Source organism: Trematomus bernacchii, unplaced genomic scaffold (genome assembly GCF_902827165.1).
Source record: "Trematomus bernacchii unplaced genomic scaffold, fTreBer1.1, whole genome shotgun sequence".
Lineage (NCBI taxonomy): Eukaryota > Metazoa > Chordata > Actinopteri > Perciformes > Nototheniidae > Trematomus > Trematomus bernacchii.
Window position 1 is genome coordinate 3,585,452 of NW_022987821.1, and position 17,164 is coordinate 3,602,615.

Genomic DNA, 17,164 nt, shown 5'->3' on the forward strand with positions numbered 1-17,164 from the left:
CATTACATGTTGCATAACAATATGATGTTACAATATTATACATAACTGATAATGTTACATTACATTACATTGCATTTAGCTGACCCTGTTATCCAAAGCGACTTACAATAAGTGCATTCGACCAAGAAGATACAAACTTGAAGAAAACAGAATCATATAAGTACATCAGGTTTCATAGAGCCAAAACATTTCAAGTGCTACTCAACTGGCTTTAGATAAGCCAGTCCTTTATTAGTATATAAGTGCTTTGTTAGTCATTCTTTGTTAGTAATTCTATCGCTCGAAGTGTTAATATTGTGTAACTCAGTGCAGATAACATTGCAAAGCCTTTTATTTGTAATGAAGAACATATCAGATCATGAAATGTGAATAGCATTTCTAAACATTTCTGGAGTTTTACTGACAAACCAGCAGTATTTACAGTAGGCCTATATAACAGTTTTACATACTTCACAGCTTTTCAATAAACACAGAAACATTGGATTTATGAAAGCAGAGTCACGGTGATTAAGAAGAAATCAGATGCTGGAAAAGTGAGACGGTTCAATAGTAGACATGTAAACAACAGTACATTCAATAGATGGCAGCAGTGCAGCAAAAAATGAAAGGAGAGAATTTGTGAAATATATTTGACTTGACTTGAGGTTTAGAGAACAGCTCCGTTGCCTTCTGAGGTCTGCGATGTGGACCTGCTGGTCCTAGACACCCGATCCTGTCTGTTTTTCTGCTGAAAAAGCGGCATCATCTTCTTCCTGAACTTCTCTCCCACGAAGGCGTAGAGGACAGGGTTGATGCAGCTGTGGAACAGAGCCAGGCTGTTTGTTATCACCAAAGCCCGGTCAACTGCCATCCTCAAAGCACAGTCAAAACTAATCAGATCCGTCCTCATGAGGATGTCCACAATCATGGTCGTGTGGTACGGCATCCAGCAAAGCAGGAACACCACCACCACAGCTATGATGACCTTCATGGCCCGGTGCTTCCGGAAACATCGACTGTGCAGCACCTTGGCGATGGTGACGCTGTAGCAATATATCATCACAAACAGAGGGAGCAAAAAGCCAAAAATATGGCGGAAACCGTGTGTGACATTCCTCCATGAGGTGGCGCTGCCGATGTCGAAGGTTTCGTGGCAGAGCATCCTCTCTGAGTCCGAGGCTCGCTTGAAGGCGTCGTTGAAAAGAGCGGGAAGAGCGAGGGCCCAACTGAAGGCCCAAACGGCCGCGCACAAGAGCCGGCTGCTCTTCCTCTGTCGAGTCCCGACGTTCTCACTCGTGTGCACGATCACCAGATAACGGTCGATGCTAATGCAGGCCAGGAAAAGGATGCTGGTGTAGAAGTTTGCATCGAAGGCGAGGTTGAGGAACTTGCACAGGAAGTCCCCAAAGATCCATCCTTTAAGCAACGCGATGGCCCAGAACGGGATGGTGAGGGCCATCAGACCGTCTGCTATCGTCAGGTGGAACAAGTACACGTCCGATGGAGTCAGCGCCTGTCTGCTGGTGCCGATCACCCATCCAACCAACAGGTTCCCCGGTATGGCCAGTAAAAAGATGGCTATGAGGATGAGACACAGCGTGAGAGCTGGTGTCGCAGGCAGCGGTTCTGTCTCACATGATAACGTCTTTGGATCCACAACGTAGGGCGTGTGATTTTCATGGATGGTATAATTCGGAAATAATTCCTCATAGTTCAAGAAGTACGACATGACTATAGGTGGAAAACAGATTGAGAGCATTAGATCAAACAGTTGCAGCACATTCAACAAAGTTCTCTGAAGATAACACAGTGCCTAATTGATATACCACCATTTTTGGGGGGAAATATTCCTTTAAAAATATTTAGTAAAGCATTCAAACCCCTATGCTGCCTTCCCTCTTGGTATAGCGTCAGACAAAATTCAACTTAGAAAAGGTGCAAACAATAAAAAAATTATGCACAATACTAGTTTTTGGAAGGGTCAAAGACAATTGGCCTTTATCGCTTTATAAAATAGTCTCCCTTTAACACATATGATAATAAACTAGTTCAGGCACTCACCTTTGGACTTTGAAGACGACCGCAGCTCTCCCCCTAAATGCCACTCAGAGCCCCTTTTAATGTTTTACGGAGAGTTGACCCAATGTCCTGTTTCCTTACCCAATATGTTACGGCACATGTGTGTCAAATGTTTTTGCTGCAATATACCTTTCTTCTGGGAAACATTTTGACATGATAAAAAAGCCTCGGTACTAATAGTGAAAGTAATGATTGTTGCTGGGTTCTCTTTAAAATAGAAGTAACGCAGAAGCAGTAAGACGAGCAGAAATAAATGAATAGACTGTTTTTGTGCTCCAATTCTTCTCAGGAATTGCCCTTTAAAAAAACATAGAAAATGTTATCATAAATGCACATGAAATACAAGTAAAGAATTAACATTTTAAAGGGGGCTCTGATGCTCGTGTGTGTGTGTGTGTGTGTGTGTGTGTGTGTGTGTGTGTGTGTGTGTGTGTGTGTGTGTGTGTGTGTGTGTGTGTGTGTGTGTGTGTGTGTGTGTGTGTGTGTGTGTGTGTGTGTGTGTGTGTGTGTGTGTGTGTGTGTGTGTGTGTGTGTGTGTGTGTGTGCTATGCCATGCCAAGGGCCGGCCCTTACCGCACGTAAGGTGTTTTATTGTGACATTTTCTGGAAATGAGTTAGGTGTTTTGTTCTCATTCTTACTGTTGCATAAGTCCAGCATTGTTCCCCTGTTTTTTTCCCATACTGAGAGTCCTGCTTTAATAAGTTACCAGGTGTTCTGTTTTAATGAATAAAGTTAAAGTAAGAGTGCAGAGAAAATGTGGTAAAACTAATGTTAGTTGGCAGTAATTGCTTAAGTTAGACTTAATAAATCCCCATATATTCAAAACTTGTTATTTTTGATACCCATGCCTCGGTCCATGCCTCGGTCGGACAACGCAGAGCCAACGTAATGCACAGTTGAATGTATATTAAACTGACTGCAATGGATTCTGAAGTTCACTGAGTGTCATTGATTCATATGTTTGCTTGTCTGCAATTCAACAAAAATATTTGTTGTTTTTCTTCTTTTGACAGGTTAATGCAACAGCCTCTTAAAATGTCTGTGCACTTTCCTGGTAATGACAGAGGAGGAAGCTGATGAAAGGGCCACACTGACGCACCTCTCCTTTATAAAGTCAAACTAGACACAAAATGACTCCTTTTGGCTCAGTAAATAACTTTATTCCGGTGGTGAGAGTAGAAAATTGCACAATATTTAACATTTCACCCCTCCAGCTGTCTCATAACGAAGACTTAAAGGCTCCACAAAAGACAGCAGTGTCTTATGTCCATCCGTCAGGAAGCATGACTGTCCCCCAACCAGCATGGCCGGTTTTTAATTTTTAGCTGAAAAAACAAGTCTTTTGTTTTTGCTGTTTTGTAAGTTCTGTAATACAAATAAATAATAATGCAGATTCATTATAAGAATTCAGGATTTATTGGTATATTTAAACAACTCCACTACAGCAATACAATATCACTTTTATAAAACTACATGAAGTTCTGAGCTTCTCCCTTTAAAACATACTTAATTACAATATAAATTAGCGGGATGTAAGAAAGAGTTTTAAAAATTACAGCATTATGATGTGTTATTACTTAATAATCTGTCTTCTTATCAAAAATGTTGTTTTTGCATAAGTTCCTGCATAAAGCTGCATGTCTTTAAATCCCCAACTAGCTTGGAATTTAGTTTATGTTGGGAGTGTGGCAGTATTCAGGTTTTTTTTCTATAAGATAAGACTTTTTATGAGTTTCTTTATTTGACAAAGGTCAGCCTTTTGGACAGTATTCTGCTGTCCCCACCTTGCCGTCCTCACTGTTTGTTTTCTATAGTCCTTTGGGATATACATGTATAATATTTTACATTTTGAGATCATATTAACACATTATAATACATCATTACAAGTAAAAGCCTGCATTCATGAATGCATGACTTGAAAATGTATTTAAATAAAACCATCTTTGATTTGAGATGTCTCTTTGGTAGTAGAGTTTACAACTAACATCACCATCAATTAATTCATATTATTATTATTTCAGGTATTGTCGACTGCTGTTCTTTAAAATTAAAATATATCAGACTTTATAATCCTTGTTCAACATGTACCATAAATGAGCAAACCATTGGTAATATGACTTTGTTTACTATCTATTTTAATACATATAATTATGAGTAAACCACAACAATTACCAAAAATCAAGTGACTTTTGGTGCATACAGGAATCTGGGCCAATGCTGATGTGACTATTAAATTAAAAATATTTAATTGAGGCTTAAGTAGTTAGAACAGCAATAATTAAAAAGTTAAATGTTCAAGAAGAAAGCAAATAATTTAAGTGTAGAATCAATATATGAATTATGATCTGAATAAATATGTTTTTGAAGAAGCAATAACCTGTTTTGTATAGCAGTATTTGGACATGTTGGTGATGCAAAACAGAACAACAACGTAGTTAATCTCCGTCATCCATTCATTTAAAAGCTGACCAGTTTATTTAGATAAATTCTACCCCTCTATCTACACAGCTTTCCACTTTCCACAACAATACTGCACTCATTTTGTATTTATTCTAAGTACTTTGCAATAGTATACAGTACTTGGTTTTTCGTATATCTTGATTTCATGTACATATGTTCTATATCTTATCGTATAATATATATATTTTTTATATTTAATTTTTGTTTTGTTTGTTTTTCTTACTTTGTAATCTTCTTTAACTGTGTTTTATGTATGCACCATGTACATCAAGGCAAATTCCTCGCATGTTTAAACCATAGAGGTTTAAATCTACTTGGCAAATAACCTGTTTCTGATTTTGACAAATATCCTAGTTAGGAATTAACGACAGGCATCCTTGCGACCCCCTCATCTGTTGGGGTCCTGATTGTAAAATACGCGGAAGTGGCAGGCGGAAGTAGCCTCGACGGAAGCGGTTCGGTCTGTCAAGGGAAGAAAAAAATTAGCAGAATTTGACACAAAGCGGTTAATCCCACCTAATAGCACCGATCTTCCCCCTTTCCTCGCACCGGTGTCCGCCGCCATGATCCTGTTAGAGATCAATAACCGCATTATAGAAGAGACGCTGTCGCTGAAGTTTGACGGCGCGTCCAACGGGTAAGAAATCATTGTTACACCTGGCTAGCATTGAGCTAACGACAGCTAGCTTCCCCTTTAGCTTTCTGCCGAAGATGAAGCTGCTTTTAATGAAGCACAGCGGTGTTCGGATGCAGCGTTTGCAGCTTTGCACAAATCAGCTAATTGGTCGCATTTGTTGTGAAAATTACCGAAATATAACACCGTGAATTATCTGGCTGATAGTCCGTGACTGGATTGCCTAAAGCTGGGGTGTGTCTGCTGACCACGGGCAGTGTTGTGACACCATTTGTAACCCCTATTATCATTTGTAATCTCCCCTGGCTGCTTTCCCAGAATCCCTGGGGGTAAAATATAGAATATATTTTATAATTGTGCAACTACTTACCCTACAAATGTTAAATTAAACGTTTTACGAGGTTGCATATCATTAACAGTAGCTAGCAGACCGCAGTGTGTGTGGTTAAGCTCGTTAATAATGGACTGCTGGATATCCTGATGTCAAACCACAACATTAAACATGACAACAACGCAGGGCTGGACATGTGCAATTTAAAGTTGGTTGATTCTATTAAATTAAGTCTTATCTGATTGACCCGTTAGCGGCTGCATGTTAGCTAACCATCGCCCCTCTGCAGCTTCCGCATTCCTGTAGTCAAGCTGAGTCTCGTCTGTGCTGCTGCAGCTCCTTACAGTTTGGACAAGCTGCTGCAGAAACCCCTGAGTAAAAGTCGAAATGTACAACTTAACTGAGAGTCCCCTTGATAGTGTTCTGCTGGTTTAAGAAAAGACGGTTTTGTCAAGGTGATTCATTAAGAAATCCATGTTAAAATGAAATCAGAGCATGAAGAAATGTGATTAACTGTTATTGATTTTGTGGCAGATGTTGCATCCAGGGCTGCAACAACTATGTTCATAATCGATTAATTCTTTTCTCAATTGAATAGCTACTTCGATACAATGAAATATCCCAAATTATGGATGCAAAAGTGAAAATGTCAACATTCATATTCATGTAACAAGTAGGCTTACGATACTTATCTTATCATATATATCGTTGACCCCTGAATTAAATCAAAATCATATAATGGCAGACTTAATGATACCTGCAAATATTGTATTACTATTTTATGAATATTGTTTACACGCCAAGTCGTTTTAGTGTCTAAAATGTCAGAAAATATTTAAAGTATGCTGATTATACCTTCCTAAATCTTGTAAGGCCTTAAAATGGCAAGCAATTCCTCATCATTTGTTGATATTCTGAGGGATCATTTTAACAGAGATTGCATGTACACTGTACAGTAATATGTAAATTCCTCCATATGCCTCATCCTTTTTTTTTCTCCTTGCAGCACCAAGCCAGAGGGCCTCGATGTAACGTTTGCAGGTGAGATTATATCTTATCTCTCTCAAAATATTTTCTTTTTAGCTGTGCTGTCACTGCAGTGATGTTCCTATTATGCAAATCAACCCTGTTGGTCAGTCCTGCCAGTAATCGCTGCTAGATGACACTAAATGTTACATCACACATGTCGAATTGACTGAAATAATCTTAAATACAGGAATGCATTGAGGTTACTAATTAAGTTGTTAAAAATCGAGCCAAGTTGCCATAAAGAATGTTTTTCTCTGCTGCAGACTTCGATGGCGTCCTGTACCACATCTCCAACCCCAACGGGGAGAAGACCAAAGTGATGGTCAGCATCTCCCTGAAGTTCTACAAGGAGCTGCAGGAGCATGGGGCTGACGAGGTATGACATGTGGGAGCAACACAAATAAACCCCCTGCAAAATATTCCATGTGCATGTCCAGAGTTGCTTTCATTATATACATTTGATTATTAAGATCATTTCTGCTGTCACCATGCAAACTGCTGCAACACTTAAAGCTTTTTTGATAGGCAAACGTGCGAATGAGCTTGATTTCCGTCTGATTTGGTGTCAAAATGAGTATTAAAAAGTCAGAATGAGGTCATGATTGCTATCTGCACACACACACCTCTGCACAGAGGCTCTGTTGCCATGTAAGGAAGAAAGCAGCTGCGGAGGCTTCTGGTAGAAACAGGAAGTGAGTGTGTGTGACTCACCCCAGCCGAGGAAATGCTGACTGTGAGCAGCAGCCTCCGCCGCTGTGTGTGTGTGTGTTGGCTGCCGTCCAGAGACTTCCTCCTTGTTCCCTAAAACTGTAGAGCAGAGGGATAAAAGAATCAGATTCAGTTATTCAGACTGTAGTCCGGAAATGTTGAGTACCATAAAAGTTTTAGGTTAGAAATGTATAGTAAGGGTCCCCAGCATATAGAAACTGCTGGATGCTAACTTGCATATGTTGAGCAATTTTCACAATTAGGACAAGTTGCATTGATTAGAATGAATTCCCATTATAGCTAGGGATGCTCCGATCGATCGGCCGATATTCACTCTCGGCCGATCGATCGGTGCTCTCTATAAAGGCCGATCAGGAGAGCCGATCACATGACGTAAAATACATGACACTTTTCTCTGTACGCGGCAAGACAAGCTCGCCAAAATGGCTTCACCAGTCTGGCGGTATTTTAAGGTGTCCGAAAAAGACAATAAAATAGCGGTAAGCAACGTGTGTGAAGCAGAAATCCTGCCAAAATTCCCGATCGGAGCATCCCTAATTATAGCCTATGTGGAAAATAGTGAAAAAATGGTTTGGACAATTTTGGAGTGGTTCTGGGGGTTATCGAGTCATTTTCAGTATCAAACATGGCACTTTTCCCCAGAAAATGCCACTATTTGTACTCCTGGTGGGCTAATGTTGATTAAGTTTGGGTCTATTGGAAGATTTAGGCGACTCTGGATCATTTAGATTGGACAGATTGCTTATTTATTTGAAAAAGATTTTGTCCACAGTAGAGATAATAATTTTCATCTTGTGCTCTCTATATCCAATGGTTGCAACACTACTCACGGTAATCAAAATCAGTCCACCAAGAGTACAAATATGGCCCCTTTCTGGTTAGAACTGAGCTGAACGAAAATGAGGAAGAATACTTTACTCTATTCCATTATCGCCCATAGCGAAGATATAACATTTGCATATTACTGCAAAGTCTTTTTCGCTGCATTCCTCAGCAACAGGTATCCATTAGAGGGGCCCCTCTTGTTAAAGTACATACCTCCCCTCCTCCTACAGTGTCCTCCTATCTTGTCTCGCTTAAACCCCCTTCCTTAGCCCCGAGGAATAAAAGGATGGCTTTGAAAGAACTTAATTATCAATGTTCTTCACTCTCGGGACCCTTTCTCTTTTCTAGCATCAAAGTATCATCACCTTGCAAAATCAAGCTAATTTTCAAAAGCTTTTACCGTCGCGTTGTGCTTTATTTAGTAAAACGCAGCCTAAGATTTAGCCTTTCAAATGTTTATCCTGGTTTTCTTTTGCTGTTTTATCATGTTTTCTGGTGAACTGCTTCAAATAAGTGTCGTTTGTTAATTACAGCTGCTCAAGAGGCTCTATGGAGACTTCCTGGTTTCAACAGAGGATGGTAAGTTCTCACAAATGTACTGCTAACATTAGATCAGTTTTAAATCACCGCATGGTTTCTCTGTTCCTCATTTCTACAACATATTTTCCAAGTAGATGTTAGCTTGTGATAGCTCTGTTCCTCTCTCAGAAAAACTCAAATTAAAGTGTCAGATTTTGTACAATCAAAGTGTCGCTGCGTTTCCTCCCCAGGCTACAACGTGTCCCTGCTCTACGACCTGGATGCGCTACCAGCCAATAAAGAGGAGGTGATCCACCAGGCGGGGATGCTGAAGAGGAACTGCTTCGCCTCCGTGTTCGAGAAGTACTTCAAGTTTCAGGAAGAGGGCAAGGAGGGCGAGGAGAGGGCCGTGGTCCACTACAGAGACGATGAGTCCATGTACGTGAGAGCTTTTCAGTTTCAGAGGCCTAACACAAACCGTGACGTTTCCCTAGACCTCACCAATACTTTTGTTGCCTTAATTAAACTAAATGGTTCTTTTATATAGCGCTTTATACAGTCTTTACAACCCCTTAATGGGCTTTACATATACAGCTGTCACCCATTCACACACAGTCATACAGAGGTCATCGAGGAATTGAGCTATTTTCATTTTTTTAAACCGTTTCTTTCTCTCAGGTATCTGGAGGCTAAGAAAGACAGAGTGACGGTGGTGTTCAGCACGGTGTTCAAAGACGACGACGACGTCATCATCGGCAAAGTCTTCATGCAGGTGTGTGAGGCCCCGTGCATATAACAGTGTTCTTTTTTTATGTCTCTTGTTTAATATTAAAGTTTTAAAACATATATTTGTAAATGTCCCCCCTGTAGGAGTTCAAAGAGGGTCGGAGAGCCAGCCACACGGCCCCCCAGGTGCTGTTCAGCCACCGGGAGCCCCCGCTGGAGCTGAAGGACACGGACGCCGCTGTCGGGGACAACATCGGATACATCACCTTCGGTCAGTGCGCGTCACATACCAGCTGGAGCTCTTCTAACTGATCTACCTATCATATACTGACGCTCTGCTTCAATGTTCACAGTCCTGTTCCCTCGTCACACCAATGCCAATGCCAGAGACAACACCATCAACCTCATCCACACCTTCAGGGACTACCTGCACTACCACATAAAGTGCTCCAAGGTCAGTGACACCTCACCACAACAGAATAATGCTGCAGTATTTTTATCGAAATCTAAATATGGACTGATGCATATTCAAATCACAGGAAGCCCAATATTTGTTAAATATCAGTTAAAAGGCTTTATATGAAGTATTGTAGAGCTTCAGAGATATCCTGGCTTACAAATTGTATCGTAAAGGTTTAAAAATACATTTGTTTGCTACAGATATAGCTTTGAAGTAAAGGAAAACACACGCTCTAAATGTTTGAACTTTCAGAAAACTGGTTTTGTCATTCTCTTGGTCCCAACGTTAATTCAGGCCCCTAAACAAATAAAGAGAGCCCTATCAAATACTTGCACAACAGGCTGTCAGTCTGCTTTAAACACAGGATGCAAAACAAGTCCTAAAACCTTTTGTAAAGTTCATCCCAGCCTCTTTAGTGTAACTCTCATGGTAGAAAGTCTGTCCATGAGGGGAGATCAGACAGAGTCCAGACTGGTGGCGACGCTCTCATCATACAGGTTTTCTGAGGAAGCGCGTGGGCATCACTGTACACTTAAAAACAAGATATGGAGACTTCTCGACTGTAAAACCTAATTAAAGCCATTCTTCACATGACTCATGACAGGGGATTGTTTTCGGCTCTTGAGTTGTTCTTTAAATGCCGGCAGCCGGAGCCTTACTTGATGGATTAATGAGTGGTTGAAGCATTGGGTGATTACACCCTTGTAAAAACACCTGCTATTGTCTCCACATAAAAAGTTGACATCTGTATCTTGTGTGTTTGATAAATAAACAATGTTTGTGCCATGAGGACCTCCTTATCATACGTAACGTCCTCTCCTCCGCAGGCCTACATCCACACACGCATGAGGGCCAAGACGTCAGAGTTCCTCAAGGTGCTGAACCGCGCTCGCCCCGACGCCGAGAAGAAGGAGATGAAGACCATGTCGTGAGTAGTCCCCCACCTCTCGATTCTACACTATTCCTCAGATTAAAAGGCAGAAGGAAAAACAGGATAACAACCGACATTTTGGCTAGTCTCACCGACATGAATTAGTGGTCTTCTTTTATGCCATTTGAGGATTTGTTGTGTTACAGCCTCCTCTTGCACTGTTCAGATCCTAAATAAGGACTTGTTATGCTATTTCATTATTTCAGAAGAGTACAATACTACCACATTCAGCTCTGAGACACTATCATTGCATTATTTTCTGTGTGTTTTTGAGGTGTGTCCGTGTTTTTGCAGTGTTTGAAGTGAGTCAGAAAGGAATCTTTACAGCTTGACATATTCAGTTTTTTAGCCCCTTATCTCTGAAATAATTGGGAAATATAAAGTGCTTATAGACAGAGAGTCTTTGTTCTGTAGTTAATGTGCAACTGGAAGAAGAGAACCCCCAGTAGACACTTTTATCGTGAGTTTCGAAGAGGGAGAAAGACTTCACATGAAATCTGAGTGTCTACAGTGTCAGATGTTCTCTGGAAAATAGAAATGTATCACATGTTGGTTAATTTAGAAAACGTTGGTAGAACTTCCTGTAGGGAATTGATTAAAAAAAAAAAAACGTGTCTGCTTGTCGCCTGTCCGTGGTATTTATCTTGTCTTTGTTTTGCTTTTCAGTGGAAAGACGTTCTCCCGCTGAGGCCTGCCCACCCCCCCCACCAGAGAAATCCAAACCCCTGTGGACACGCCCAGACGCGCTACACTGAGACTCAAACGCCACATCGGACAGGACCACAGGACGCCTCTAAATGTCCCCGCCCAGCCCCCGTACATGTCCCGTCTTTCTTTTTTTTAATGAATAATAATGTCGGCCCTGCTTAGGGAGAGCCTCGGCTCGAGATAAATGGAAAAGGGTATTCCTTGCTTTGCGTAGTTAAAGAGAATTATTAGTCCTATATAAATATATATATGAAAAAAAATGAAATTTTTGATACGATATCTTTTACTCCATTTGGTACTCTTGCTTGCCCCTCAACCCCCTCACCATGCAGTATCCACGCATCGGATGATTTCAACCCCCCCTCTCCTCCTCTCTGTGCTTCATGTCGTCTGTACCATTGTCATTTGAAAAAAATAAAATAAATCACTCTTACAAAAAAGCATCTCTGGCATGAAGACATTTTGTTATTCTTTCACAACCACTTCTGTTCTTTGGTTCTTTGTCCTATTTCCTCTGACAATATTACAAGTTTAATACATAATAACTACATGATGATTTTGAGCATAAACTGAGCTGTACACTGGAAATGCTCAACAAAGTCTTTCAAAACTATTTTCAAAATACTTTTGACATTCGGGCACTTTTTCTCGTAAATAATGACTTGTTTCAAATGCAAGTCAATCTGTTCACTAGGAGTACCATATAAGTGCAGTTTTTGCATTCATACTACTTAACATAATTTAAAGTTATATTTAACATTTGTCTAAATCATAATTTATACAAAAGTATTCCTGCTTGAGAAACATTGCAAGTATTTTGTATAAACGTTGGTTTCAAGGTCTTTATAAAGTGGTTTTAAAATATATCTTATTACAATATATTCCTTAGATTTCTAGTTTGAATGTTTCCTGTAGTGTTTTTGACAAGATCATGATATTTCTTGAGAATTTTAAAACTAAATAATGCCTAAATGGTGCCAATGAAAAATATTCCATTGTTTTACAGTGACATTTCTGTACTCTTTCAATAGTCATCATTTGTTCAACCCAAACTAGACTTGTCTAAATCATGTTTTATGCAAAAGTCGCCCTGCTTGAGAAACAATGCTCTTTGTGAATAATTCAAGTATATTGTATGAAGGTAAATGAAGATTATAAAAGGAAATAAATGGCCACAAATGTCATGTATCAAAAGAGAGGAAATAAAACAAGGCTGGGCATTTTACTTTCAAATCATTTATTGAGTGACAAACTTTAAGTAGCTTCACAGGTTTATAGCATATATTATAACTCAGGCTTTGGTCTTTTCACCCTCACCCTCACCCTCTTTTTCTTCCTTGGGCTTCTCATCTTTATTCTCGTCAGAGGAGGATGAGGAAGAGGAAGAAGAGGAGGAGGAAGAGGAAGAAGAAGACGAAGAGGAAGAATCTCTCTTATTTTTTTCAGAGGTTTTTTTCTTTTGGCTTGGAGCAACAGGAGCGGCTTCATTGTTAACGACGTTCTTCTTGATGAGATCTCCCGCCAACGCATCGTGGGGGTCAACTGCTGCAGGGGGAGTGGACGGAGTGGACTTGTTAGCGGGGGAACTTTTCTTGCTCTTGGGGGTGTCTTTTTTCACCACTTCCTGCTGCTGGGCCACCTTCTCTTCAGGCTTTTGCTTATCTGGAAACGAAAAATACATCAGAGTCAGGTGATCCTTTATAAAAAACACGGGACAGAGAAATTAAAATTGGATTCGATTTAGTTGTGTTAAAATCTTGCATGCAGTCAAGGGCGCCGGAAGCGGAAGCGGGGGGGCCAGGGGGCCATTTGCCACTTTTGAGCCCTGCCCTACATTTTCGCAGCGGCGGATGCCGCGGAACACTGTACGAATCCCGTTTCAATAATTCCCCTCTACTCTAAAGTCGCATCTAAAACGCGATCTGATCTAGCTGTGTATATTTTGTTATTTGTTATTGTTATATTCAATCTCATTAGCTACAGGCATTTTTTAAGCTTGTAAAGGGAAGATGACAGCTCTCACTTGCCACTCTGCTCTTCCACAGCGCCGCTTCCCCTCCCTCTGCTGAAATTAAGAATGTAAGGCGTATAGTAATCATATATAACATGGCAGGGTCCGTTACAGTTTGTTTGTATCTGATTTCAAATAAACAAAGTCTTGGCTTTCAGAATATTAAACTTGTTTCGGCAAATTCAGATGATAAATACAACTTTGAAGCTTGTAGACATAATTACAAGCGGAGAACGGAGTAACGTAACGTCACAGCAGGCATAACAACTGAAGTTACCTACTGTAACTCCAGCTTCTATGAGTATTGGCGTAGCCCTCTAAGGCTATCGCTATTGGGCACTGAAACACTTGTAGTCCACGCCCGCCCGCAAGGTGGGCCCCACTCTCGGGCTCCCTTCCGGTATAAATAGGAAGGAGGCCCGACAATCTGCTCCCACACAAAACAACTTTTCTTCAGCTATTCGTGGAGCCAGTGGGGCCCAGAACTTAGAGGGCTACGCCAATACTCATAGAAGCTGGAGTTACAGTAGGTAACTTCAGTTCTATTTCGTATATGGCTTCGCCCTCTAAGGCTATCGCTATTGGGTTAAGGGCGAAGCAAGATGTAGTCTGCGCCCCACTGGGCCGGCACCCTGCTCCGACTCTGTCTCCCCCGTCCGGGGGAGAGGAGGGAGGGGAGAACCGTACGGTGAACCGTGGAGGGAGGCGGGGTAGGAGTCGTCCGACACCTGCCCGGCACTCGGCTCCAGGGACATGAGGCCGCCGTCCACAGGCTCGAAAGCCTGGACGGGCCAATCGTCCTCCTCGGCCGCAGCAGCGAGAGCGTCCGCTCTTCGCTTCCTGTCGTCTGAGGGGAGACGGGCACAGTGTGTGCATGCGACCTGCTGGCTGAAAGCCGCGTATGCGTGCTCTGGCCCCAGGCAGGATTCGCACATCGTGTGCTGGTCGTAACTCATAATGTATCCAGAGCCACATGAGGGACAATCTCTCACACAATTGCTGCTCATGATTGCTCTGTTAATGAAAGTGTCTCTTGTGCTTCAGTAACGGGGTGCTGAAGAAAAAGAGGGAGCAGATTGTCGGGCCTCCTTCCTATTTATACCGTAAGGGAGCCCGAGGGTGGGGCCCACCTTGCGGGCGGGCGTGGACTACAAGTGTTTCAGTGCATGCTGCGCGGGTGCGCAGGGGGATTACCCAATAGCGATACCCCTAGATTCCACCGGGTTCGTCTGCGGCGCGTTTCCACCGGGTCCGTCTGCGGCGCGTTACGGACGCGTTACGGACGCGTTACGGCTGCGCCGCGGTGCTCAAGGTGATCGCGGCCACTCTAGTCAATGGGTGCTATTCCACCACACGCGGCGCGTTACGGCTCAGACGCGTCCCAGAAGCGGCTCGGCGCAGGGCTTTTCTAAAATTAGGATCGAATCCTATTTTTGTCGCGGCGCAGCCGTAACGTAAGGTCGGGCAGGCAGGAAGTGGAACGTTCAGAGCTATATAGACCTATATATATACACACACACAAACTAATTTTGCAGACCCTATCCCTCCGTAGTCTTTCAAGTAGGAGGAGAAATGCCAGCGTTCTCCTCCGGTTTACAGGCACTGTGTAAATTATATATATAGAATAATTATGATGATGAATGCATTTTTTTTACCACTAAAATACAGCAACACATCTTTGATTCATGTCGTTTATAACTGGAATATTACAGTTATTATTAACTTTGTCTGTACAAAGTAGCCTGTCCAGGAAATATGCCCAAATCAACAAAAACTGCGAGCCAGCAGGCAAGACTCTCCGTTTCTGAAATGCTTCTGAAACGCGCCTGGTAGGGTATGACGCCGGAGGAGGCCGGACCAAAACCGCGGCGCAGCCGTAACGCGGCGCAGACGGACCCGGTGGAATCTAGGGGATAGCCCGGGCGCGTTACGGCTGCGCTACGGCTGCGCCGCAGTGCTCACGGCGATCGCGGCCACTCTAGTCAATGGGTGCTATTCCACCACACGCGGCGCGTTACGGCTCAGAAGCGTCCCAGAAGCGGCTCGGCGCAGGGCTCCTCTAAAATTAGGATCGAATCCTATTTTTGTCGCGGCGCAGCCGTAACGTAAGGTCGGGCAGGCAGGAAGTGGAACGTTCAGAGCATATAGCATATTGTAGTGATCACTGATTCATACACTGGGGTTACATAATTCAATCCGGGAACTACAGGTTGTAGAGATGGCAAATCCGGATCATTTTACGGACTCAGGGTCTTCTGAGTCAGTCATTGAAGAGATCCGGATCATACGAGTCATTTGAGTCATACGAGTCAGCATGACCAAGACCGTAGAAATCCTATTGGTGAAACCGAAAAGTTGTTGCATTTCACGAGCATATTATTATTCCATATATTTTGAATATATATATATATATTTGTATATATATATATATATATAATATCTGCATGTATATTTTCTATTTCGACATGTATATTTTATATTTTATTTTTATTTCTATTCTTGTATATTTTGTAGTTTTGTTTTATTGTAAAATGCCTTTTATGCTGCTGTAACAACAACAATTTCCCAATTTAGGATCAATAAAGTACTATCTATCTATCTATCTATTAAACTGACGTTATAATTAACCTCCGCTACACAGTGTATTTTGCTTTAATAAAAAATGTTGATCACAAAAAAAAAGGGTTATTTTGCGATTTGGCTAATCTGAGTCTGCTGTTGACTCGTGCATGAGGACGAGTCTGCTGGATCTCTGGATCTGCTGCTATATACGGCTCCGAGTCCGCACGAGTCTGATCCGCTGTGTGTTGCAGCGAGTCAGGATTTGCGAATCTGCGAATCTGCGAATCTGCGAGTCTGCTGTTGGAGCCGTCGGCTCCTCTGAGTCCCCACGAGTCTGCAGGAAGTTTCACTGATCTGCGTCCCCTCCCCTGAGCCAAACGATCACTTCTGGCAGCTATCCTGTATACTTGCTAAAGGGTAGGTAGATGGACTTGGGGTACGTTGTAATGTGATTTTACATGTTATAAAGAGAGTAGCGAGTGACGCAATTTATAGTTTTAATTTGTACGTCACACCAAGTGTGGGACTCAAGGACTCGGGTTAATGGAGAGGGGAGACTCGTCATGACCAGCTCATTTCTAGGATCCGGGTTAATGATCCGGATGAATCAGGACTCGCCCATCTCTAACAGGTTGGGGGTATTGTTTCCGCCCGGACATATATGTTGACGGTACCTCCGGGGTACCTACTGTGTGTCCTCCTCTTTCACTTCTCCTCTTTCCTGCAACCCGACAGCACGTCGATTTCTGCTCCCCAATAAAGAGAGATTTGCACCTCCGATGCACCGCCTCCGTCTCCCTTCTCTCGGCACTACATTGGTGACCCTGACATAAGTCTCGCGAAGGTTCCGAGACTGAACCGAACACGGCAAAAAAACTCTTGTTTTTTCTCGAAATGCCGGAGATTTTTGGAGACCTCCGTAGCTGCCACGTGCGCTCGGACTGTGGCTCGGTGCGCCCCACGGAATGGACGCGGACGACGCTCGCCATTTCCACGGCTTTTCGGCTCTGGGGGACGGCAAGCCTTCCATGGGGCCGGTACGCGACCGTGCCGGGTTGGTTCGGGACATGCGACTGCGTGTCCGGCCAGCGACTAACGGCCGTCGAGATCAGCTAGCCACGACTGCTAACGGCTAGCAGCTGGCAACAGCTAGCAACGGCTAGCCACAGCAGCTAGCGGC

At 42.6% G+C, this 17,164-nt stretch overlaps 3 protein-coding genes across 4 annotated transcripts in view; 2 read left to right on the plus strand and 1 right to left on the minus strand.

Moving 5' to 3' along the window:
• The window catches only part of LOC117499160 (amyloid beta A4 precursor protein-binding family B member 1-interacting protein-like), a 611,089-nt gene that overhangs the window by 28,147 nt on the left and 565,778 nt on the right, over positions 1-17,164 (plus strand). The window lies entirely within an intron of this gene.
• LOC117499136 (C-X-C chemokine receptor type 2-like) lies at positions 219-2,129 on the minus strand. Its single transcript, XM_034151468.1, has 2 exons — positions 2,041-2,129; positions 219-1,710 (listed from the first exon to the last, which is right to left on the minus strand). The coding sequence occupies exon 2, from the start codon at positions 1,706-1,708 to the stop codon at positions 647-649; it is 1,062 nt and encodes a 353-aa protein (XP_034007359.1). The 5' UTR covers positions 1,709-1,710; positions 2,041-2,129; the 3' UTR covers positions 219-646.
• On the plus strand, positions 4,933-11,854 carry arpc2 (actin related protein 2/3 complex, subunit 2). The gene is made up of 10 exons (XM_034151479.1): positions 4,933-5,156; positions 6,491-6,525; positions 6,777-6,889; positions 8,601-8,646; positions 8,838-9,024; positions 9,265-9,358; positions 9,457-9,583; positions 9,666-9,766; positions 10,600-10,700; positions 11,370-11,854. The coding sequence occupies exons 1-10, from the start codon at positions 5,083-5,085 to the stop codon at positions 11,389-11,391; spliced, it is 900 nt and encodes a 299-aa protein (XP_034007370.1). The 5' UTR covers positions 4,933-5,082; the 3' UTR covers positions 11,392-11,854.